Source organism: Podarcis erhardii (assembly GCF_964252035.2).
Source record: "Podarcis erhardii genome assembly, chromosome: 7".
NCBI lineage: Eukaryota > Metazoa > Chordata > Lepidosauria > Squamata > Lacertidae > Podarcis > Podarcis erhardii.
In genome coordinates, this window is record NC_138511.1 from 53207469 (window position 1) to 53234217 (window position 26749).

Genomic DNA, 26749 nt, shown 5'->3' on the forward strand with positions numbered 1-26749 from the left:
AAGAATCCACTCTAACCTCTTGACTGTCATTTGTTTTCAAGTGATTTAAATAAGTTCCAGTGAATTCAGTGGGACTTGCTCTCAGATCAGTTGTGTTCAGTAATCCCAGCACTGCACTGTTACTGCCCTTTGGCTCTAGATAACAAAATCTACAAAATGGTCTTCTATGCCTTTGGCACCAGGGGAGTGTCAAGGCTACTTTTTATCCAGTTCTTTTTCATTCTAGGCTGTGTCCGTGCTCCCCCCCCCCCCCGCCCCAAGTAACAGTTACTGTGTAGCTCCATTCATAAAAGTGCGTAAATGACTGGGCTGCTGCTGCTGCTGCTGACTCATGCTTATGAGAGAGTTTCCTAGCCCTGCCCACAAGGCCCTGAGCCCCGCCTCCTCTGGACTGGAGACTTGCCTGTAATATATTTAAACTGCAGCTGGAGAAGGGAGGGCGGGAGAGAAGCAGTTTCTCGAAACAGCCGGCTGGTTCATTCTCTTCTGGCTAGAGGGACACCTGTGACTGACAGGCCTTCCTTGAGATCCAGCAGACTTTTTCCAAGGTAAGATGACACTGGAAGGATGCCAAAAAGGTTTACTAAGTTGACTGCCAGTCCGCATTGTAAGAAATAAGTGCTTTAAAAAGAGAAAGGCACCAGATAACCAAGAATTCATGCTAGGGGAATTTTTTGGGGGTATGAATCAGCTGAGCAGAAGGGAAGCACTCCTCTTGACAAATGGGAACAGAGATGTTTCTGCCTTTTAGAAAGCAGAAGGTGGTGTGGAACTGTGGGAAAATGCCAAGGGGACAGTCTCTCCACTGTATATTCAAAATTGAAGTGACCGGAATCAAAGGAGTGTCTGGCGGCATGTGACTTTGCATTCTTGGGACGCACCTGTCAGACTGGTATGGCTGGCAGAACTTTTTAACCCTCTTGCTTCAAAATAGCTGTGTGCAGGCGGAAAAATGCTTTTGTAAAAGGCTATTTGGGTCCTAATGAAATCACTGGTAGATCCTCTAGCAGAAATACTATCGCTTACCTTTGGTGTAGGATTTCTAAGATAGTTTCTTCAACTTGGAAGCATCTGCCTGACTCCAGTGGCCAAACATGGGTGAGCCTGGTGTGGTTTGGCCAGAGGGAGTTCTCTCTGCTGAGTACGGTTATGTAATGTTATCACCACAGCGGGATATTGGTGCTGGCAGCGTGAATGTGGAATCTGCAGATCAGTTACAAAGGAGTGGAAAGATACCAGAGAGCAATTTCAGGGGATCAAAGGCCGATTTCACAACTCTGAAGTCATCCTGAATAATAAACTCAGGTTTATGTATTTAGCACACTTTTTCTCTGCTGGCAACTATGGCGTGCCATAAAATGAGGACAGAAAGGGCAATATTTCACATGCATTTTGCATTCAGACTGAGTTCTTCATGTTTGGCAAGAATTGGCCCTCTTAAGATGTTTGCGGAGTGCTATATGCTACAGCTGGACAAAAGATAGAATTCTTTGTTCTGTTCAAGGCCTTATTTTGTTACCTATCAAATAATCTGATCTCTTTTCTTAACCAGCTCACCTCTTGCTAAGCTTATCTTTCTTCTGTTAAGACCTAATGCCTCAGGAAACAAATTTCTTGAAGTTAGATGGCTGAATATGGCTGTTCTTCATTTCTCACAATGCACTCAATCTAGTGTCTCTCTAGGGTCACTGTGGGAAATTAAAAGGGTGTCTAAACCCAGTTGCCCAGTGCTGTCTAGCGCTCTGCCAGTGCAGCTAGGTAAAGCCACAAGGACCCAGAAAACCGGACCCATTTAGTTCCACATTGCCTATACTGATTGGTGGGGTTTCAGACTGGGGACATTCCCAGCCCTACTTCAAGATGCCAGACTTTGAGCATGGGACCGTCTGCATCCAAAACAAATGTTCTGTCACTGAGCTATGGTCCTTCCCCAGGGCTGAACTCAGGCACTGCAGACCTTGACTCCATCTCTAGCTTGAGCCCACTGTCCTTCACCAGAATACCCAGTGGGGATTGTAGATGTCCACCCCTTGTTATCTTGCTCACTGTATAAGGAACATAGGCAGCTGACTTATATTGAGAAGACCATTGATCTGTAGTGGCTCTCCAGAGTTTCAGGCAGGGTTTTTTCCTAGCCCTACTAAGAGATACCAGGGATTGAACCTGGGACCTTTTGCATGCAAAAGCTGCTGCTGTACCACTGAGCTATGAGTGCAGTCCTTCACTGAGGAACTCTGCTGTTCCAAATGCTCCTCAATGCTCCCCTTACTTAACCTCTTTTACCTTGAAACCATCATGGCCAAGCAATTGACTCGTGGGAACCTGGTATGTGACCTTGCAAAGTGGCAATAAGGCACTACATTGTCTGCTTGGGAACCTGCATGCCTCCAGCGATGAGAAATGAATATTCAGGAGCGAAAGGGCCAGGAGGGATAAGGCTGTTTGAGGTTAAGTTTGGCCTAGATAAGAGGCCCTTCTTGAAGTAATATACACTTCTCCTCCCAGAGCAACTGCTGTTGATACAGGATTGAATTGTTGTCAAATTTGTTAGTGCGTGCTTCTGATTACAAGGTGACAAGCAGTTAGAAGCTAAGCCATAGAGATAAGAGTGATGGGGCAACATGGAAGATTGCTGCAACCCTGTATTGTAGCATAATCTTACCTAGGCAGCTGTCCTTGTGGGATGCATGTAGTTGATTAAGAACCTGAAGCATGGGCGGGGAACTGGTGGCCCTCTAGATGTTGCTGTGGACTACAACACCCCTAACCCTTGACCATTGGCTATGTCGGCCAGGCTGATGCGAGTTGGGGTCCAACAGCACCTGGAGAGACACATTCCTTGTCCTTGACCTAAGATGAACCTTGTTGAATCAGGCAAAAAATGGGGTAGGACTGTAACTTAGTGGTAGAACATGTGCTTGCATGCTAAGGGCTCAGGTTCAATTTTTGGCACCTCCCAGTATGGCTTGCAAAGACCGCTGCCTGAGATCCTGGAGAGCTATTGCCATGGATGAGGAACCCATGGACCTCCAGATGTTATTGGACACCAACTCCCAGCAGCCCCAATGGTTAGGGATGATAGTAGTCCCAACATCTGGAGAGGAACAGATGCTCCTAGCCCTGCTGTGGACAATACTGAGCTTGGTGGACCAATAGTCCAGCTTGGCTTCCAAAAGCAGCTAGCCAGATGTCCCTGGAAAATTGACACGCTCAGTATGAAGGCAACAGAGCCTTGCTTGCCTCCAACTTCTGGAATCTGAAATGCAGAGAATGGCAGCTTCTGAATATGGCAAATCTATTGTGGTTGACAGCCACTGATCAGTACCACCTCCATGCATTTGTTTAGTTTCTTTCTTTTAAGTCATCCTAGCCAGTGGCCTTTGCATCTTGTGGCAGTAAGTTCCACTAGTGAATTAGGCATTCTGTGGGGAGAACACTGTCTTTTGTCTTCCCCAAACTCAGTTCACTCAATGGGTTTCACTGATCTCTGCTAGTGTGTGTGTGTGTGTGTGTGTGTGTGTGTGTGTTTGTGTGTAAACTTTCAGTTGGATGGTTCTGGCAGAAAGCCTTAGGTCTGTGACTAAATCTGCCAATTAAGTTACATGTGACTAACAATAATCATTCTAACATAATGGATTAATATATTTCACCTGTCCCTTTTATGAAGATGAGTCAGACAAGGAAAGCACCCCAAAGAGAACATAGAAAGTGAATCATAGCTACAATATGCCTTCTGTGTATGTTCAGTCACAGTTCATACCACTCGAAGTTATTTCATCTCTTACACAGATTGAGGAAAAGGAACTAATCTTTATATGTAATGAAATATATGGATTTGAGCACAACAAACTGAGAAGCTTTGGGATATTTTCCTTACCCCAGACTCCTAAGGCTAAATTGGATGTGACCAGTGATTAAGATCTCTTGTGGTTTGTTTGGGTTTTTCTTAAAGAGAGAGAGAGAAGAGAAGAGAAAAGAAAAGAAAAGGAAACCCCATTGTGGCTGTTTTAAAGACTGGGGAAGTGGCTTCCCTTGCCCTTATCGAAATCACCTTCTCCTCCTCCAAATTAGCTGTTAGCTCTCAGGATAGGGCAGGCAGGCAAGGAATGGCTAAGATTGGGAAAAGGACAATGAAGGAAAGGGCTGAACCTCCTGTCCCAGCACTACTTCCCCAGTCTTCAAAGAAGCTATAGGAAACCAGTGTGAAAGGTCCTAATTGAAGATCTCCTGTAGGCCTATTCAACCACACACACTCACAGAACTGTGTGGTGCTGGCCCCATTTCTCATGTCACTTCCTTCTTGCCCATCCCTGGAACCCACCACCTTGGGGGCTGAAGCATGTGATTAGGAGCCTCCTCTGCTTTTGCTAGTGTTTAAAACTTTTAAGACCTTGGGACCATTTTACTTGATGAATGATGGTGATGGTTTTGATTTATTCCCCGCCCTACTGCCTGAGGTGCCAGGGCAAGTTGTAACAATTTGAAACCTCCCATTAAAAACAGTTTTAAATGAGTTACAGTCACAAGAATAGGGCAGGTCCTAAAAATATAATTTCTCAGGGGCCAAAAGCCAGTGTTAAGAGGTGGGTCTTCATCATATGATGGAGACTGTATAGTGAAGGTGCCCAGCTCATCTGTGGGGAGGGATTTCCACAACTTAGAGGCTGCCGCAGAGAAAGCCCTCTCTAGGCCTTCAAACACACCCTGAACTTCTGAGGAAGGTGGAACTACCAAGAGGTCCCCAAGAGGTTCTGCGGCGATTTCCATATGTGCCCACTTGACTGCTCTGTGATCTGCAGTGCTCACACTTCTCCAAATGCGTCTTAATGCGCATTCTGCCCTCGCAATGAATTTTTAACATGACAGTATCTATGCTCTGGCATGAACTGCCTATTGATGCCAGACAGTCGCTTTCATCGCCCACTAAAAACTTTTTTGTTTAGGCAAGTCTATCCAGACATGATATCGAAATTATGTATTCATGACTGCCAATTTTATCTACATTTGGAAATCTTTCTGTTATGTCTACCTGTTTTTTAATGTTGCTTGATTTTATCAGCATTCTCTTATGAATATTTTTAATTAGTTTATAAAATAATACAGAGCATTTTACTTAGAGGGTTTTTTTTTCCAATTAAGCAATATATACATCTTGTTAAAGAAAATTAAAGAAAAAATGTATGCTTCATAAGAAGAGGCTGCTGGATCTGGCCAATGGCCCATCTAGTTCAGCATCCTGTTCCCACAGTGGCCAAACAGACGCCTGCGGGACTCCAGCACAAGAGCACTGTCTACTCCTGTTGTTTCCAGCAACTGGTATTCCAGTGTGATCTAGAACCTGGATAATCAGGGTTCTAGTTTGTGAGTGTGGGAAGCCTACTTGAGCATGGAATGCTTTCATCTGCAGACTTTCAGTAGCTCATCCCCAGACTTCCCCCCATCTTGTGAAGGGCATAGTGCCTCAACAGGGCTTGTGTCACACACCTAGTTTAGAACTTGGCTTCATACAATTTTAAAGCAGTAGCTGTATTTTTCTGTCTGGTAGCCCTGAAGGATACCACATTCTGCCTCCAGGTTACAGTAATGCAATGACTTTGAGGAAACCACATGCCAAGCCCAAGGCTACTTGCCAAACTTATGGGAAAATGTTATTGGAAAGTTGTCAAAGTTCTTTCTCCACTCAGTGAGCACAGCAGAAGTTCAATGAGATGTGCTCTGGTGACTAAGAACCTCCAAAAAGAAGAGTTATTTCAAAAATTTCTCCCCCAGCTCACCCACTCCCCTCTCCATTCTTGATGCTTTGAAGATTCTTGGTTTTCAACAACTCTGGAAAAGCAAAGAGAAGAAAACCAGGAGAACCTATAGCTTGAATTTGGTTGCATTACTGCCTTTGGGTTGACTTAAACATTGCTTGTGGTTGGAAGAATGACCTGCTCCTTGGCTGGTGGTGATGGTGATAGTTCCTCATAGAAGTGATATTGGGCATCATATAAGCTCTAATTTCCCATGCAAATAGAATTGCATGAGGGAGTTTGGGGTTGAGACCTTCCCAGCTTCTCTCCACCCCACCCCACCGCCAGTGTTGCTGTCCTTGTTGTACAGTGTCTGCACTGTAGACCCTACTCTACTCATGTCAGTGTGTAGATGAGGATTCTAAATTGCTCAGGATTCTCAGCGGTTCTTCAGAAGTTCTTACTCTGACAATGAGGAACTGCAGGTTGTAGAAAGCTGGGGTGTCACAGGCCTCCTAAAAAGCACTTGAATCTCACCTTTCAGAGTGGGGAGAAAGAAACAAGATGCAAATTCAAAAAGTGGAGTGGACATAGCATGCAGATTTCTTCCATTTTAAAAACTTGGTTGCTGATGGTACTTCTTTCTGCTCTTACATGCACATAAGTAGTTTTCCACCATTATCAGGGTGTTCTGGTGATAACAAATATTTGCTTGGCTTTATTGTTGCAGACTGACTTGGAGGTCCTCGAACTTTGCTGGCAGAGAGTGAGCGAGCGCCCAACCATGTTGCATGCACATCTGGAGCAGAGCAGTGCCAAGCCTCTTCCTGTAGTGATCATAGGTAAATATACACTCTGGGGAGTAATCTACATTGGCCAGGGCTCATTATCTTGCCAGGCCACCATGTGCTCAGCAGCCTCAAGCTGCAGTTCCAAGAGCTATAATTAAAGCAAGAAGTGTCCTGGTATCCCCCCTCCCTTTTTGCTGCCAACACAAGCTTGCTTACTGGAAACAAATGGGGTTGCAGTTCTTTGCATGCAACGGGAATTTGTCGGGACACTCCCCCCCCCCCCTACAGGGACACAGATTGTGGGAAACAGAAGAGTTATATAAAAATGCAAAGGTTTTACCCCCAAAGAGAAATGTCAACAACATCCAGATTAGGACAATCCTTTTACTAAGCAAACCAAAATGTTATGAAAGCACATGCAGAGTTTTGAGATCTCCAGATCCCTTGATCACAATAAGGGGATGGGAATTGGCTGATACAGGAGCCACAGAGGGAATCTGCATTTAGGCAACAGCCTTAAGACTGAATGTTAGAGGAGAGAGTGGAGGCATTCGGATGAGGCTTTGCTGAGTGCTTTGAGGTCTCACGAGGGACTGCTGGCAAGCAGAGGCAAATAATAGTTGATCCTCCATATTTTTGGAAATATAAAATCCAGTTGTCTCCATTGTTAGGCACAGGAGTGGGGAAGAAATTCGGGTCAGTTCCATTTTAATGTGAGCCCACCTAATTTTCACTTCCCAAAACTATATGTGAAGCAAAACACAGCTGTCCTTTGAAATTCACACTTCTCCAAATTTTGCAATACAGCTCTCCAATTTACATACATTTTATGCACAAAAATGTGTATATGAGGGGGTCTGACAAAAATGAATATATTTCTGAAGATGGCATGAAAATTGTATTATAATTGGCAAAACTGATTGCAATAAAGAGGAAAATCATGTGCAAAAGTATGCATATTAGGAGAAATGCACACTAAAATGCTGCCAAGTATTTTGTGAGGACCTAAAAATATATATACGCTGGTGTGGAAACGTGACAACGGAATTTAAGATTGGAAAACAGCAACTGAGAGAAACAGAAATTGACAGTTTTGTCCATCCCTATGAAAAACAAAGGTTCCTCGGTAGCGATAGAGAAATTAGGTGGATTTTATATTAAGGAAGTGTTATGTAGGAAAACTGTTTGCTGCTCATTAGTGCTACAATTACTAAGACGGGGTGGGTGGTCTGACTTGGTCTAAGCTTCCCTTATTCCACCTCTGTTGCTCAAATACTTCACCACCCTTCTTCTTTTAATTGTATGAGCAAGCTCAGGAGTAGCCAAAGTGGTGTCCTCCAGATGTTTTGGGCTACAGCTGCCACCATCCTCAGTCAAAATGGCCAATAGCCATGGATTATGGGAATTGTAGTCCCTAACATATGAAGGGCACCACACTGCTGCCCTGAGCCAAGTTGTAAATATTCTTTCCCCTGCACAGAAGGCAGAGAGGGAACTTTAATTTGAGTATTTCTGCCCACTGCTTCTTGACTGCAGCCTAATTACCTGCTTACCTCCCCTCCTTTCCTTTTCTCCCTCTCCCCTTTCAGCAGTTTAAAAAGCTTGCCAGCCCTTATCTGTGAGCATCTAGCTGCTGGCTGTTCAGAGGTTTGTTTGTTTTTGTTTTGCAAAGAGGAGCCTTACATAACCTGTACTATGCAGGCTCAACTTCAGATGAGAAGCAGACATTTACAGTAAATGCAGTGGATTTTGGCCATCAACTTTACTGGACCAAATTGGCCATAAATGTTCTTTGCAGCCAAAGAAGTATCAGCGTGGGCTCAGAAGTTTCAGCTGGTCATCTGAGCACCCCACAGGCTTTGGATAGCATGGGGGTGGATGGTGTCCCTGCGAATATTAAGTGCCTGTGCCTGAGACCTTCTTTGGTTGATGCTAAGCAGGGAGGGGAGAAGGAGCACTTTAAATATAGCTCCTTGAGAAATCTCTCCTCCCAGCTGGCTTTTACAATGTGGTGACTGTGCCAAATGGCATAGGGATACTAATGCTCTGATAGGTTGCTGTGTCACCCTAAACAGCTCTCTTGCATTATGCAGCTGTTGGTTTGGACACATTCTAGTGAGGAACTGAGCTTCAAAAAGTGGCAGATGGTTAGACAAAGGCCCTGTAAAATATTAATCCAGCTCAGAAGGAGGCTGGGAGACTCAACCCTGTGGAAACTCTGCCTGAAATAGTTATTGGTTTCCAAGGCTGGCTGAAGATGTTGTTACTTTTGTTCTAAATTCATTAGGTGCCCAACAGCTGTTGCTCCTTAGGCGCCGTGGAAGAAAAAATTAAAAGCAGGATAAAAACGGCAAAACCTGACAATGTGCAGCATGAAGGCAGCGTTGAACAATTGCAAAAATGAAGCTTGAAAACATCACAAGCAGCAAAACCAATTTTAAAGTGCTGGCGACTAAAAACACATCTTTAAAAATAAAACACAGCAGAAATTATATTTGCTTTTCAGCACCAGCCTTAGCCTTTCAAAGTTTTTGCAGTAGCAAACACTTGACAGCAGAATCCAGAGTGTGAGAATTGTTGGGAATTAACTGGAGCGTACCTCACGACTTATGTAGATTTATGAAAGTGGCTATCTTAGGAATATATGAGACTTAATCTTCTGGACAAAAAGCACAGTTGTCAAACAGTAGATAACCAGCAAGCAAGAGTGCTTGCTGGGTGGGGTGGAGCTGCCATCGTAATTTCCCACCAGGTGGACTGCTTCTTGCACCTCCATGTTGTCTCACCCCTTCCTCTTCCAGTAAGCAACAGCAACCCTTCTGCAGGAAAGCTGTTGTTGCAGCACTATACCACCTGCCAAACCACATTGGATAATAGGGGCTGACATGTGGCAAACTATGTGGGATCAATTTCTGGAACCCTGTGACTTAGAGGGAGAACATTTGATGCTTTGCCTCCAGCAGCAGAATGTCTTGGGCCTGTTTGATGAGCAGAAGAACCTTCCCAAGACCTGGGAACTGAGCCTCCATCTCTGGATAACACACTGTGCCTTATGGAGCCATCTAATTTCTCTTTCAGGAAATGGCCCTTCGGGGATCTGCTTATCCTACCTACTGTCTGGTAACATTCCCTATGTCCGAAGGAACCCTGTTCATCCGAATCCCATTCTGCAAAGGAAACTGGAAGAGACACCTGAGGTTTCCATCTTAGACCAGGTTGGTACAGCTCTCAGCACCCTTGGTTCATCCTTCAACAGAGGGAATTTGGGCTCTAAAATGATTCTCTACTTTAGAGCAAGTGAAGCATGATCTTGGCCCTGTTAGGGGCAGCCTTGTATATTAAAGCAATTGCCCGGTAGGCACCAATGAGGCACCCACCTCCCCTTTGTCAGGTGTGAGATGACTAAAGACACAGCTGGGGCAAAGCAAGGGTTGTAGGCACCATCAATCAGCTTATTGGTGGCACCAGTACTTTGTGAGATAGTCCTTTGCAAGAAGCAGCCATTGGCTAATTGCCGGGGTACGTGGTGCTTATGTAAGCCCTGACAATTGTCTGATCACCCACATGGCAAAAATGGCTTGTCTCATGCCACTGTTCTGTCAAGTGATGGAAAAGTGGATGGGGTGGCCCACCTGTCAGACATGGCCTATGAGGTATTTATGTGTGAAGGAGATAAGGACTTCCATTCCTTATCCTTGCATTAAATAGTGCGTCCAGGGTATAAGGAGTGCCACTTAGAATAAACAGGAAAGGGATTGTACATTCATCTAGCATTCATTCATTCATGGCCCACTTTTTTCTCCAAGGAGCTCCAGGTGGTACACATGGTTCTCCCCCTCATCATTTAACCCCTGCAACAACCCTGTGAAGTACTCAGGCTGAAAGGCAATGACTGGCCCAAGGTCACTCAGTGAGCTTCATGCTGAGTGGGGATTTGAACCCTGGTCTCCCAGGTCCTAGTCTGACACTCTAACCACTATGCCACACTGGCTCTCCTGATGACTGCCCACAACTAAGCCTTCTGAATCCAGAATTTGTGATGATTAGAAGACTGGTGTTCATCAAGAGTTCTCTCTTTCCCTCCAGGATATTGAGTACCTATCTGAAGGTCTGGAAGGGCGATCCTCCAGCCCAGTTGCTCTCCTTTTTGATGCCCTGATGCGTCCAGATACTGATTTTGGTGGGACTGCAGATTCGGTCCTTGCTTGGTCACATCAACCTGACAGAGCCATTCCTCATCTGGTTCTTGGCAAAAACCTTCCTGGAGGAGCCTGGCATGTAAGTGCAATTCTGTATATTGGATCCTTTAAAACAGTGGCAACAGTTTGTTGACCCATCTTAGAAGTGGTTGGTCCCTTAAGGCTCAACCCAAGCTGATCTTTTCATCCATGAGGGATGACCCATCACACGAGTCAAAAATCTTTTACAACCCAAGGGCCACATTACCTTGTAGAGAACCTTCCAGGGACCACATGTCTGTAGGGTGTGGGACCACAGGCAAAAGTGGGCAGTGGGCATGGGTCTTACCTTTGAATGGTAGGGTAATTTTCAGCCACACAGAGTCAGAGAGCTATACCCACAGCTCTCTATCCCCAGCAAGCAAGTGACATTACCACACTTTCAGGACCTGTTCCACCCAGGCAAGAATCCCAAGAGCCTGAGGGGGTGTATTTGGCCCCTGAGTTTGAGGTTCACCATCCCTGGCCTATTGCAATCTGCAAGATGGCTAGACTTTTCCTGTTCAGGGTTGAAATATGTCAACTAACTATGGAGTTATGGGATGTGCTTGAACTGCAATTTATCTGAACAAGTTCTGAGCTGTTTATATGTATTCCTCCTCTATCAGTGAACTCCAGCAGGAAGAAATAATGGTAGAAAGCATGTGCTGGATTTGCTAGACCTAAGCCAATTTAGTCCCTGTGGCAGGTTTCTCGATGTTTTGGACCACAATTCCCATCAGCCCAGGCCAACACAGCCATGTGGGTTAGGATTGATGGTAGTTGAAGTCCAAACATGTGGTGGACACTCTGTTGATGAAGGCTACTCTGTGGCTCTGCATATTTATGACAAGCCAAAAGAAGATTGAACATTCCACTTAATCTCTTGCAACACCCACATTTATTTTTAGAATAGGCAAAGGAATTAAAGGGGTGGCCAGAGACCCCATGAGACTTGCTACACTGCAGTGCAGTTTTCATCCACCTCCAGCCACAATTCATTGATTTATGTGATATCTTCATTCTTTTTTTAGTCTATCGAGGGATCCATGTTCACACTGAGCCAGGGAGACTGGATGGGGCTTCCTGACCTGCAGTTCAAAGACTGGTTGAGTAAGAAGAAAAGGTACGCTTGCTCTTGGATGAAAATAATCAAATGAGAAGCTTTCCTTATTATTTCTTGCATTTATATCTCAACTTTCCTCCAAGGTGCTCGTAGTTCTCCCTCCCCCATTTTATGACAGCCCTGTGAGGTAGGCTAAGCTGAGAGACTGGCCCAGGCTGACCTAGTGAGCTTCTTGGCTGAGTGGGGATTTGAACTCTGATCTCCCAGATGTTAGTCCCACACTCTAACCATTGCCTCACAGTGGCTCTGTACTTAGTAGGCCCAGTAGATCCAAGGCATCATGTTACCTGTCCTTTTATGACCATCCATGATCAAAGAAACCTCTTGACTGCACAAAAGCAAATAAATGCATGTAAAAAAGTCCTTCTTGTTGCAGTCTAGTCACTGTGAAGGAATTTTTTCAAATGCCTTATTTGGGATGTCTTGCGGGAGGCACTATTCGGCTGGTATGGGGAGGAAAGGTGGCTTTGCCTCTGCCTAGCGTTTTGCTTGTAATCCACCCAAAGCCCTCTGGGTAAAACTGATTAACTGTAAATGGGATGTTCCACCTCAGTTCTGCAGGTGCAGACTGAGTCAACAAGCAGTCAGTTGAGTGTACAAGCCCAAACACAAAAGATAAGTAGAACAAAGATGCAAAAGGAACTACTGTAACCTTGAATACAATCCACAGAATTTGATAACTAGGCGTTCTTTTCTGTGGGCTGTAGTTATTATGAATTCTTTTCTGTGAGCTGTAGTTATTATGAATTGGGCACCTTGCAGTGAACTCCACTGAAGCTGGCTGTATTTTGAAGTAGAAGCTTAGGCAGCTGACTTATACCAAGTCAGAGCATAGGTGCCCCTAGTTCAATGCTGCCTGAACCAGTGTTCTTCAGCCTTGGTACCCAAATGTTGCCCCATCATCCCTGGTTGTTGGCTAAGAGTCATAGACCAGCATGCTCCAGCCTTGAGGCTCAAGACATTGTTGGACTACAATCCCCATAATCACCAGCCAGCATGGTCAGTGATCAGGGATGATGTGAGTTATAGTCCAGTGATAATTGATGATCCAATGTGGAAGGTAGGCTGTTTTAAAAGTTAAAATGTGTACAGTACCTTGAATTTGCCTCAATGACACCTTGCTGAGCAATGCAAGGTGGTGAAGATTAGCCTGAATAAGTTGCCATAGGAAATGTGTTCCTTGATCTGTACTGTACTGTTCCTTGGTCTGTACTGATAGTCATATTCTTGTTACAGGGGCTTCAGAAATAACAGGGCGACTGCAGGAGACATAGTCCAGTATTATCAGTACTATGTGGCAAAGAAAGGGTTAAAGCAAAACTTTCGCTGTGGAACTCTTGTGACGTCTGTAAAGAAACTGAGTGTGGATGTAGACTCCTGCTACAACAGTCAAAATCCACAAACCAACCCCCAGGTAGACAGTGGGAGCCTCTTCCAGGTTGACGGGTTTCTCACGACGGTCAGTGGTACACAGCCCTTCTCTGTGTATGCGGAAAATGTGGTTTTGGCCACAGGGACATATGACAGCCCATCCCGTTTAGGGGTGAAAGGGGAGCACCTTCCATTTGTCCACCACACGCTCTCCGCCCTTGAAGAAGCTGTAAAGAACAAGGAGATTGGCATGATGTCCGACCCGATCCTGATTGTTGGCGCTGGGCTCACTGCGGCAGACGCCATCCTCTTTGCTCACCATTGCAACATCCCAGTGATTCACGCCTTCCGCAGAAAGGTCAATGACCCAGCCCTCATCTTCAACCAGCTCCCTAAGACAATGTATCCCGAGTACCACAAAGTCCACCAGATGATGAAAGAGCAGGCCATCCCTTACCCGGGGCCATATGAATGCTATGTCAGCCTTCCTGAGCACCACATCGTCACCTTCACAGAGGACAGGAAATGCATCTTTTGCGATAAGAGCGGCCGCCAGAAAATACACAACATCTCCATGGCTTTTGTCCTCATCGGCTCCAACCCTAACCTAACCTACCTGCCCAACAACGGTGTGGACTTGGCGGTGGACTGTGAGCAGCCGGTCAGCTCCAAGAGGAACCCTATTGATGTTGATCCCTTTACCTACGAGTCTGTCCACGAGAAGGGACTCTATGCCATGGGACCATTAGCTGGGGACAATTTTGTGCGGTTTGTGCAAGGTGGTGCTTTGGCGGTGGCCAGCTCTCTGCTGAAGAAGGCCAACCCCAACCCCCCATAACACTTGCGGACATTCCCCTTAGAGAAAGACCCACAGCAGCCTTTGAGAAGAGGGGAACTGAACACATGCAAGTCTACCAGATATAAAGTCTCTCCATTGTAGCATTTGGTAGGTCTGCTCTGAAAGGCCAGGTCGCAGATTCAAGACAATGTGCTTGCGGGACGTGCTGCCACATGCCCAACCTTTTCTCCCTGCTTTACAAGTTGGGGAGGCAGCTCTATGCAGGCTTTGGCACACAAGAAGTGGAAAGGTGCTGGAACAGCTGCTGGTTTCTGGATACTCAGAGTGAAATTGGCAACAGGGTCTCCTTCAAATGTAGATCAGTGTTCACATTTATTATGTAGATTTCTCTAATCTTCACTGTCCCATAAAAAAATACCATTCTGAACAGCTGTGAAATAGAAAGCATCAATCAAAAAGAGTGCGTGACTTGGATCCAAAGTTGCACAAAGCTGTAAACTTATTTTTATTTTTATTTTTTTAAAAGCCAGGCAGTGCCCGCGGGTCTCAAACCGCTGGAAGCGATTAGGGGATCTAAGCAACGCTTTGATCGATGGAACTGCTGGGCTGAGCTGGCTCCTTTATTTTATTTTTTTGATACACTAATGGTGCCAAGTGGGTTTTTCTTGGGCCCATTTGGCAGTAGCCCCTTATTCCCCCAAAGTCCCACAAACATGGGGGGGGGTCCTCTAGAGTACATTTTCAGGAGTGTAAGAAGGTTCTGCAGCTAATTGGCAAGTTCCTAAAGTAGCTCTAAGGACATAACCTGCTTTTGTGGGTATTCTAAGGGCATCCTGATGTTGAATATTGTGTTGTAGCCCAGCCTTCTCCAACCTGGTTCTTTCCAGATGTTTTGGACTGCAACTCCCATCAGCCAAAGCAGCACAGTCTGGGGCTGATGGGAGCTGTAGTCCAAAATACCAGTAGAGCACTCATTGGCAAAGGCTTCTGTACCTGCCGCCCACTGCTCTCCTGCTCTCCTTTAGAGGTGTGGATTTTGAGTAGCCTAGCTAAGCAATCATGGATGCAACAGCTGAAATCTCAGGAAATCCTTCAATACCCCCTTGTTGACTTTAGGTCTACATGCTGAATTTTATAAACTTTAATTTTGCTGGTTTATAAGCAAAAGGTTTTTCAAAAAGATTTAAAAAGATTTTATATATATATATATATATATATATGGAGTATTTTTTGTATACTGTTTTTAAATAAAAATATTTTGGCGTTTTACAAATGTGTAGTCTCTCCACCCTTAAGCAAAGTTATTGCCCCAAATGTGTTCTGTTTAATGGGGATGTATGTGGATTATTCATTGCCAAGGTCCGTGCCTAGCTGGGACACAGAGTACCCAGTTAGCAACATTTTCAACCAGGGAAAGCCAGCAGTAATTTCTGTTCTGATGCACTTGGGTGGCTTAAATAAGTATCTAGGGCTCACATCTCTTTTTATCAGGTAAGATCTGCAGAGCAAACTATTTGTGCCTAAGTTCCTGAATTGCTCCTTTAGCACAGCCAACCTTGGACAGGTTTATCCTTATATAACACCCCTGAACTTGCGATAACTTCTGAGTTTACACATTTCAGTGGAGGAAGAGAAGCTATAGTGAGCTGGAAGTCAACCAACCCATGCAAGCTCTGGGCCTCATGAATCTCCTTCAGCTATATAGAAGAGGGAAGTGAAACAGAAAATCTGAGCAGAATTTGCCAAGCTAGAGGTCAAATGGCTTGGCTGTGTTTTCTTTTTGACTTACTGTGCATGCTTTAACTTGTGTAATTTTTTGCATGCACATTAGGGTGCAGGTTTGCTGAGTTTAGTCCCAGCTACAAAGGCTTGAGGAATTAGAGACAGTTGTACCTTGGGTTATAGACACTTCAGGTTACAAACTCCGCTAACCCGGAAGTGGTTCCTCCAGGTTAAGAACTTGGCCCAAGAATAAGAATGGAAATTGCCCACCAGTGGCAGTGGGAGGCCCCATTAGCGAAAGCATGCCTCAGGTTAAGAACCGTTTCAGGTTAACAATGGAATGAATTAAGTTCTTAACCCGAGATACTACTGTATTTGTATCATGTCAAATTAACAAATTAGGAGGAAGCTTCCATCCTGTCTTCACCAGAAGACCTGGCCAGGATGGAGATAGGGGGAGCTGGTCAAGTCCTCCACCTCCTGAGAGCAAGGATAGCCCCCCCCCAAAAGCAGCTGGCCATTGGCAGAGCCAGCTGGGTTGGAGTCAGAGGGAGATTCAGAAGGTTGGATATAGGTCCTGTCACCAGCATGAACAAATCACCTCACTGCCTGAAGTAGCACTTGCTTGCAAGCAGTCTTCTCACTTGGGGTGAGAACTGGTATCCCACTTTTCTTTGAAAACAGAGTGGGAGGGGCGTGTTGGGACAGTGCATTTCCTTAGCCATGTATCCTAGAACTCGGCTTATGAACCACTGAACCACATATCCTGCACTTGGAACTGATGCTGAGAAGATGGGTTGATTTTATCAGCAAAGGATTTGGGGATTTCCCAAGCTGAGAGCAACAATTTTTCATCCAAGGCGGAAGCCAGGGCAGGTACTACTTTCAGGTGCAGTTTGGAGATGACTGAACCAATTGAGTGAAAATGGTTAAACCAAACTAGTTCATTCCAAGCAGTGCCCCAGGCCAGAGCATGTAAAAATGACACTGGCTGGACATTGGGAGACTCATCCATCCCTAATCTCAGCAAGCCACTTTACACAGCGCAGCTTGTATAATGGCTCCTCAGCTGCACCCACAGGCTTGGGAAGCAAGGTGGTTGTTGGTAGGTGAAATTTCTTGCTGCGGGGCTTTGTGCTGACCTGTTTTCCTGGGCAACTCTATGCCTGATCCGCTCCAAGCACCGTCTCCTTGTTGGTTTGCAAGCCCCCTCCATAGAGGCTGGCCCCTCTCACTGTCCTCGGAGCTTGCTTACTGGTAAGCTCCTCTGGCTGATATCCAGACAGACCAGGGAGTTTTTGATAGGCGACATTTTCCCAAGCGTGGGTAAAATGCACAACCCCTTCCTCCTCCTGCTCCCACAGGGGAAAGAAAAATAAGTCAGAAATCTATTTACATGATGTTTATTTCTGACATTACAGCACTAAAGAAAAACACGTCCTTTCAGTTCAGTTCTTCTAGCAAGTCTGACAAACTTCCTGAACATGCGCACACAGAAGGTTTCAAGTTACACTCTTCACAAAGACTTATCCAGCCTGTGAACGTCCTGGGAAATTCTTCTTTCCCACAGATAGGCGCATCATGTGATGTCAACAAACTGGCTGTCTGCAGCGGTGATGTTTCCATATACTGACATCCTCCCCCATATGAATCATCGTTAGCTGCGGACAAAGCTTGATCCAGAGAAGAAAACAAACAGTTGTTATACATGTAACAATCCCCTGTTGTTTCAGTTCCACCCTTGGAACTACCGGCCACTGGTTTCACCAATGTAACTCTCTGGTTGTCTGTTTTCCAAGGAATGAGTGCTTCTGCATTACCTTGGTTAGGACATGTTGTGTTACGCTTAGCAACTCCCTGTTGTGTCTTTGTCTCCGACTTAGACATACCCTTAACTTGGCTTGAGTTGTCAACAATAGTAATACATGCAACAGCTGAACTAGCAAACTCTTGAGAATACCTCTTGGGTGGTATGCCCTTTGTGATTCTCTCAGACCTGCGTATGAGGTGGTGATCCTCCTTGCTGACTGGTTCAGTCTCAGGACTTTTCGGAGAAACAGTTCCAATAGTAAACAGTGGTTCATCCTTAACCTGTGAATGACTAGCCTTCATGTGTGAACCTTTCTCAATAACTGTGTCAACAGAACTCTCTGAGCTTTCTGTGTCACTTTCAGTATCACTATAATCAGAATAATCAAATTCATCATCTGAATTGTCATCAGTAGTGGGAAATGTGTGAAAAATTACTCTCTCCTGCCCAGGAGCACTTTCTAGAAATTTTGTGAGAATCACCTGACCAGATTCAGACAAAATTACTCTGTAGAGACCCTTTTCATAACCCACAAAAATGCCTCTGGCATTCTTCACCCCTTCTGAAGTTTCCGTCCTGATTTGTGATCCAAAAACCCTAAAATGCGAGACAGAAGGTTTCCTGTGGAACAGCTTCTCAAAAGGAGAACATTCCATACCTTTTGAAACCTTTCTCACCCAAGTGTAACAAAAACATGATAAAGATTCAGCCCAATACTCATGTGGCAAGTGTGAACTCAGCAATTGTGCCTTCATGCCATTTTTCAAATCTTTGTTCACTTTTACACAGACAGTTTTGTTCCATGCCGCCTCTGAAACAGCAACCTTGTGCTCTATCCCTTGCTTCTCCAGGAAACCTTGAAAATCCTGTGAAAGAAAAATTGGCTTTTCATCTGTGAAAAGAAAATCAATTTTAGCATCATGAATATTCTTAGTGATTTGAGATACACTCAACAGATTGTACTTTAAACCTGGAACAAAATAAACATTGTTTATAGTCAAGTTCAGGCTTTCTAGATACACAGTTCCGATCCCGGTTGCTTCCATTTCCTGACCATTGGCCAGTTTCACAGTGAAGTGTTGCTTCTCAAACATAGAAAACAGTTCCCGGCATGATGCCATGTGTTGCGTGCATCCTGTGTCTATAAGAAATGATGTGGCCTTTAGAGACATCAAAGCCATATCTGGTTTTGCCTGGGACTGGGTACGACCTTTGTTTGAAGCCTCGGGCTTTACAGAGCTCCCTCTAGCTCCTTTCTCCTGACGTGGTGTCTCCTGACGAACAGCGTTCTGAGCTACAGCTTTCTCCTCTGTAGCAATTGTAGTGGGGGTGCTTGATTTCTGAACTTCACTCCCCGCATCAGCAACAGCCATTGCAGCAGTGCTAGGATCATCAACAGCAACAGCAGCAACCGTCCCTTCACTTCCCTGTTGTGGCTCAAAGCTCTTCCCAGCTTTCGATGAGCTCTCAAGAATTTGGCTAGCTTCATCTTGGCTCTCCCCCTTTGGCGCAACCAATTCTCGGTCCTTGCTTCCCACCCCAGCTTCACAAGCTTTGCGGAGTGACTCCCAAGCGACCCTTGGTTCTTGTGCACCCTTTGGGACTGGCTCAAGATGAGCGTCCACATTTTCCGCCAAAATTCTCAGGACACGCTGCTTCAATTCACTTTTCACGCTGCTTCAATTCACAATTCAGAAATCTATTTACATGATGTTCATTTCTGACATTATAGCACTAAAGAAAAACACATCCTTTCAGTTCAGTTCTTCTAGTAAGTCTGACAAACTTCCTGAACATGCACACACAGAAGGTTTCAAGTTACACTCTTCACAAAGACTTATCCAGCCTGTGAACGTCCTGGGAAATTCTTCTTTCCCACAGATAGGCGCATCATGTGATGTCAACAAACTGGCTGTCTGCAGCGGTGATGTTTCCATATAATAATAATAATAATAATAATAATAATAATAATAATAATTTATTATTTATACCCCGCCCATCTGGCTGAGTTTCCCCAGCCACTCTGGGCGGCTCCCAATCAGTATTAAAAACAATACAGCATTACATATTAAAAACATCCCTGAACAGGGCTGCCTTAAGATGTCTTCTGAACGTCAGGTAATTCTTTATCTCTTTGACATCTGATGGGAGGGCGTTCCACAGGGCGGGCGCCACTACCGAGAAGGCCCTCTGTCTGGTTCCCTGTAGCCTCACTTCTCGCAATGAGGGAACCGCCAGAAGGCCCTCGGCGCTGGATCTCAGTGTCCGGGCTGAACGATGGGGGTGGAGACGCTCCTTCAGGTATACAGGATCGAGGCCGTTTAGGGCTTTAAAGGTCAGCACCAACACTTTGAATCGTGCTCGGAAACGTACTGGGAGCCAATGCAGATCTCTCAGAACCGGTGTTATGTGGTCCCGGCGGCCACTCCCAGTCACCAGTCTAGCTGCCGCATTCTGGATTAATTGCAGTTTCCGGGTCACCTTCAAAGGTAGCCCCACGTAGAGTGCATTGCAGTAGTCCAAGCGTGAGATAACTAGAGCATGCACCACTCTGGCGAGACAGTCCGCGGGGAGGTAGGGTCTTAGCCTGCGTACCAGGTGGTGCTGGTAGACAGCTGCCCTGGACACAGAGTTAATCTGCGCCTCCATGGACAGCTGTGAGTCCAAAATGACTCCCAGGCTGCGCACCTGGTCCTTCAGGGGCACAGTTACCCCATTCAGGACCAGGGAATCCTCCACACCTGCCCGCCTCCTGTCCCCCAAAAACAGTACTTCTGTCTTGTCAGGATTCAACCTCAATCTGTTAGCCGCCATCCAACCTCCAACCACCTCCAGGCACTCACACAGGACCTTCACCGCCTTCACTGGTTCTGATTTAAAGGAGAGGTAGAGCTGGGTGTCATCTGCATACTGATGAACACCCAGTCCAAACCCCCTGATGATCTCTCCCAGCGGCTTCATATGGATATTAAAAAGCATGGGGGAGAGGACAGAACCCTGAGGCACCCCACAAGTGAGAGCCCAGGGGTCTGAACACTCACCCCCCACCACCACCTTCTGGACACGGCCCAGGAGGAAGGAGCGGAACCACTGTATAACAGTGCCCCCAGCTCCCAGCCCCTCTAGACGGTCCAGAAGGATGTTATGGTCGATGGTGTCAAAGGCCGCTGAGAGATCCAGCAGAACTAGGAAACAGCTCTCACCTTTGTCCCTAGCCCGCCGGAGATCATCAACCAGCGCAACCAAGGCAGTTTCAGTCCCATGGTGAGGCCTGAATCCCGATTGGAAGGGATCCAAATGGTCCGTTTCCTCCAGGCGTGCTTGGAGTTGTTCAGCAACCACCCGCTCAATCACCTTGCCCAAGAATGGCAGATTTGAGACTGGGCGATAGTTGGCCAAATTGGCCGGGTCTAAAGATGTTTTTTTAAGAAGCGGTTTAATGACCGCCTCTTTCAGCGGGTCTGGGAAGGCTCCCTCACAGAGGGAAGCATTCACCACCCCGCAGATCCCATCGCCCAGCCCTTCCCGGCTCGCTTTTATCAGCCAGGATGGGCAAGGATCAAAGAGACAGGTGGTCGGTTTCACTCGTCCAAGCAGCCTGTCCACATCCTCGGAGGTAACAGATTGGAATTGATCCCATGTAACAGGACCAGACAGAACTCTAGCACTCTCCCGCCCTGGCCCTGCTCCCACGGTGGAGTCTACCTCCTTCTGAATCTGAGCGATTTTATCTGCAAAATACTTTGCAAAAGCATTGCAGGAGATCTTGGGGTCCCTACCAGGCCCCGGTGGTACAGGTGGTTCTGATAGATTGCGAACCACCTGAAAAAGTCTCCTGCTGCTGTTTTCTGCAGATGCAATGGAGGCGGTGAAGAAGGCCCTCTTCGCCGTCGCCATTGCCACTTGGTAGGCTCGACGTTGAGCTCTAACCCGTGTCCGGTCTGATTCAGAATGAGTTTTCCGCCATGGGCGCTCTAGCCGTCTCAACGATTGTTTCATCACCCTCAGCTCCGGGGAAAACCACGGGGCTGTCCGGGCTCCATGCAATCGGAGAGGGCGCTTCGGAGCCAGACAGTCAATAGCCCTGGTTAACTCCGCATTCCAGCGGGCCACCAGGGAATCAGCTGAAAGGCCATCAACTTGGGATAAAGCATCCCCTACCACTCTCTGGAAGCCAATTGGATCCATTAAGTGGCGGGGGCGGACCATCCGAATCTGTCCCACCTCCCTGCGGAGGGGAAGGGTTGCGGAGAAGTCCAGTTGCACCAGGAAGTGATCTGACCATGGCACTTCTTTTGTTTCGCTTTTAGTTAATGTCAGATCACCAGCATCCGTAGAGGTAAACACCAAGTCTAAGGCATGTCCGTGGCTATGAGTTGGGCCAGACTTATTCAGGGACAGCCCCATGGAGGCCATGCTTTCCACGAAGTCCCGAGCGGCCCCTTGTAAGGTCGTGTCGGCATGGATGTTAAAATCCCCCAGGACAACCAAGCTAGGTGTGATGGCCTGGGATTCCGATTCAGAGGATGAACCAGAGGAATCCCAGCCTGCACAGGAGTCCCCACCTCCAGGGCCGGCTGAACTGGGGCAAGGCCTAGATGCTGAAGAGCCTGCACCTGTGGCAGAGCACCAGGAGCTGGCCCCAGGTGAAACCCTTCAGGCCCCAGAGGGGCTTGAGGACTCAGTGGCTACAGGTGAGCCTCCTCCAGGGCCCAGTAACCCTTCGGCCTCTCCTGATCTGCAGAGGCTTAGGGCAGAGAGGCGAAGGGAACTGGTTGCTCCCAGGAGGAGTGCTCGCCTTAAGGCCAGAGGAGGCGGGGCTCCTGGGGGCCGGGACCGCCCCTGGCCTTAGAAGAGGATAAAAGCCCAGTCAGCCCGGTCCCAGGTTGCGGGAGCAACGTCGTTGTTGGCTTTGGACCTTCCTGTGTTCTTGATCCCTGCTTGGCCTCCTGTTCCTGACCATCCGGTGCTCCTGTTCCCTGCTCGGCCTCCTGTTCCTGACCATCCGGTGTTCCTGTACCCTGCTCGGCCTCCTGTTCCAGCGTTCCTGTTCCCCGCCCGGCTCTCCGCCTCGGACCTCGCCCCTCTTCGTGTGGACTCAGACTACGCTCAAGGTACCTTTCCCCCGGGTCCAGCACAGTTTGCTCCCGCCACACCCGCACTCCCCCTTCGTTGGGGTGCGTTCGGGAAGAGCCAGAGGCCATGGCTGACCAGGTGGCTGCGCTGGTGGCTTTGGCCCAGAAGAACCAGGCCTTGACTCACACCGTGCAGCAGCTCAGCGACGCGGTTACGGCACTTCAGCAGCGCTTGGAAGCCCTACTGGCTCCTGGGGCCGACGCCCCGGCTCCTGGCAAGTACCCAGTGGCTTTGCCCGAGAAATTTGATGGAGCCCCGGCCAGCTTTCCCATGTTCCTTGCCCAAGCCAAGCTGTATATTCAGGGGCGAGCCCGGAACTTCCCTGACGACCGCACCAAGGTGCACTTTTTGATTAGTTTGTTAAAGGACCAGGCGGCCAAGTGGGCGTTGCCGCTACTCAGGCAAGACTCCCCCTTGCTGGCAGACTATACGGGGTTTTGCAATCTTTTGGAGGCCGCGTTCGGCAACCCCCAGAAAGGGAGTCAAGCCAACCGGGCGATTCGGCAGTTGAAACAGGGCGAGTCCACGGTGGCCGCATATACCACGGAGTTTCGGCTGTTGGCACAGGACTTGACCTGGAACGACTCGGCATTGCGGGACCAGTATCTCGAAGGGCTTTCGGACGAGATACTGGACCAGCTGGCCACAATGGAACGCCCCACCACGCTAGACACTCTCATTCAACGGAGTCTACAGATAGACGACTGGCTGGAGGATCGTCGCCAGGCCCGGGGCCGACGACACCTCCAGTTCTCGGCACCAGTTTCTTCCGGCAGCCCCACGGTCACAACTGAGTTATCGGAGGAGCCTATGCAGCTCGGGGCAGTGCGGCCACGCCTTTCCCCCGCAGAGAAGGCGCGGCGTCGGGAGGGGAATCTATGTCTCTACTGTGGCGGAAGTGGACACTACGCTCGGTCCTGCCCTGAGAAACGCCAGCCGCAGGGAAACCGCCAACCCCCAGTAGCTGATGGCCCTAGCTACCGGGGGTCCCAAACAGCGCAGAATGGGCCCGCACCAATGGACTTGCAACATCTTATGGTTCCGGTACGTTTATACCCTCCAGGTGGGCCCTGGATTCTTACCCATGCTTTGGTGGATTCAGGAGCAACCCGTTCTTATATGGACGCTGCTTTTGCTGCCCATCATCAGGTGCCACTTCGGAACAAGCCAGAACCGGTCCAGGTGGAAGCAATTGACGGACGGCTTCTACGTTCAGGAGCCGTTACTCAGGAGACCCAGCCCCTGGTCCTGTGTCTCCAGCAGCACCGGGAGTTGCGAACTTTGGACATTGCCTCTATGCCCCGGTTCCCCCTCGTGCTCGGGATGGACTGGCTGGAAGCTCACAACGTTCAGATTGACTGGGTCAAACGGACTGTGCACTTCCCAGACCCATGTTCCCATGCTCAATCCGAGACGCTGGCGGCCGCGCCCACGGAGGAGGCAGCACCCACGCTCCCAGCCGTGTACCAGGACTACCAGGACGTGTTCGAGGAACGGGGGGCAGACCAGCTGCCGCCGCATCGGCCTTTTGACTGCGGCATAGACCTCCAGCCCGGAGCGCCCTTACCAGTGAGTCGCTTATATTCTCTAACAGAGCCAGAGCGCGAGGCTTTGCAGGACTTCTTGCGCAAGAACCTGGAGCGTGGGTTCATTAGGCCTTCCACCTCGCCTACCGCGGCACCAGTGCTCTTTGTTAAGAAGAAATGTGGGGAACTTCGCCCTTGCCATGATTACCGAGCCCTGAACAAAATGACCATCCCAGACCGGTACCCCTTGCCCCTTATCTCGGAGTTGCTGGAGCGGGTGCAAGGGGCACAGGTGTTCACCAAGCTGGACCTCCGGGGGGCCTACAACTTGATTCGGATCCGAGCCGGGGATGAGTGGAAGACAGCATTTGGGACCCGGTACGGGCAGTTCGAATACTTGGTTATGCCTTTCGGTTTGTGCAACGCGCCTGCTGTGTTCCAACGCTACATCAACCACGTGTTCCAGGACTTGTTAGACAAGTACGTGGTGGTGTACTTGGATGACATACTGGTTTACTCCCGTGACCCGGCTCGCCATGAGGGACATGTCCGGACCGTGCTGCAGCGCTTGCGTGAGCACCGTTTGTACGCAAAGCTCAGCAAGTGCGAGTTCCATCAGCGGACTGTGGACTTCCTTGGACACCGGCTCTCTCCAGATGGGGTGCAGATGGACCCTGGGAAGGTGGCAGCGGTTCGAGAATGGGCGGCACCCCGGAACCGCAAGGACCTACAGCGTTTCCTGGGGTTCACCAACTACTACCGGACCTTCATCGCAGATTATGCTCATCGCACCACCCCGTTGACCCGGCTACTGCGCCCAAAGACGCCGTTTTCCTGGTACAAGGAGGCAGAGGAGGCGTTTCAGGGGTTGAAGGCCTGTTTCCAGAGGGCGCCAATCTTACAACATCCTGACCCCTCTCGACCCTTTGTGGTGGAGACCGACGCCTCCAGTACGGCTCTCGGTGCCGTCTTGTCTCAACAGAATGGACCTGAAGCGCCACTCTTACCCTGTGCCTTCTATTCCCGCCAGCTCCTACCAGCGGAGCGTAACTATACTGTGTGGGAGCGGGAACTACTGGCCATCAAGGTGGCCTTTGAGGTCTGGCGCCACCATCTTGAGGGGGCACGACATCCGGTGGAGGTGAGAACCGACCACCGGAACCTGGAGTACCTCCAGACCACCCGCAAGCTGAACCAAAGACAGATCCGGTGGGCGTTGTTCTTTTCCCGGTTCCAGTTCCGGATCCGCTACATCCCTAGCTCTCAGAACCAGAAGGCGGATGCCCTGTCCCGGAAACCTGAAGACAACTCAGACACGGTACAGCAAGCAGAACCCACCACAATCCTACCTCCAGCTGCATTCCTGGCCACCCAGGAGGCGGAGCCACTGCAGGCTCGGGTGCGGAAACAGCAGCGGGTCGACGCTTGGGCCCAGGAACGACTCCAGGAGCTGGCTGAAGGGTCCAGCCCACAGTATCCGGGGCTGGTCCTGCATCAGGGCCTTCTGCTGCACCACGGTCGTCTGTACATCCCGCCAGGGCCACTGCGGCTGGAGGTTCTCCAGATGGCCCATGATGCCCCAGCAGCGGGGCACTTTGGACGGTATCGGACCACCCATCTGGTCAGTCGTGAGTTTTGGTGGCCCCGCCTGAAGGCTGACGTGGCTCGATACGTTGCTGGTTGTGATGTCTGCCGGCGCGCCAAGGGCCCTACCGGGCGACCCCCCGGCCTACTTCAGCCATTGCCAGTTCCACCGCGCCCTTGGCACACGGTTTCGTTGGACTTTGTAGTGGACTTACCCCCGTCTCGTGGTTGTACCTGCCTCCTAGTTTTCTCCGACCATTTCACCAAGATGGTGCACTGCGCCCCCTGCCCATCTGTACCCACAGCCAAGGAAACCGCTCAGCTGTACCTTCAGCATGTCTTCCGCCTGCATGGCCTACCTGAGCGCGTGGTGTCCGACCGGGGCGTTCAGTTCACATCCCGGTTCTGGCGAGCATTACACCAGACCCTTGGGACAGAGGTCTGCCTCTCGTCAGCCTACCACCCACAGACCGATGGCCAGACGGAACGGGCGAACGCGGTGCTGGAGCAGTACCTCCGGTGTTACTGCAGCTACCAGCAGGATGACTGGGTCGACCACCTGGCATTGGCGGAGTTCGCCTACAACAACGCGGTGAATGCGTCCACCCAGCAGACCCCGTTCCAGGCCAGTTACGGTTATCATCCACGGCTGTTTCCAGATGTGCTGCCGGCATCCGCGGTCCCGGCGGTGACGGAGTGGCTTCAAGAGCTCCAGTCCCAGCAACAGCTTTTGGTGGAGCAACTGCACCAGGCCAAGGAAGCGTACAAAGCCCAGGCCGACCGCCACCGCCAGGTGGGGCCGGAACTTCGCGTCGGTGACCTGGTTTGGCTCTCCACTCGCCACCTCCACCCTTCTCGACCTTCGCGGAAGTTGGACGCCCGATTCACCGGCCCGTTCCCTATCGTGGACCAAGTCTCTCCTGTGGCATTCCGTC

At 48.7% G+C, this 26749-nt stretch overlaps 1 protein-coding gene across 1 annotated transcript; it reads left to right on the top strand.

Moving 5' to 3' along the window:
- Positions 1-390: 390 nt before the first annotated feature.
- On the top strand, positions 391-15309 carry OSGIN1 (oxidative stress induced growth inhibitor 1). The gene is made up of 6 exons (XM_081871875.1): positions 391-548; positions 6463-6574; positions 9602-9738; positions 10610-10801; positions 11775-11866; positions 13103-15309. Exons 2-6 carry the CDS (start codon positions 6517-6519, stop codon positions 14073-14075), a joined length of 1452 nt encoding a protein of 483 aa, XP_081728001.1. The 5' UTR covers positions 391-548; positions 6463-6516; the 3' UTR covers positions 14076-15309.
- The last annotated feature ends 11440 nt before the right edge of the window (positions 15310-26749 follow it).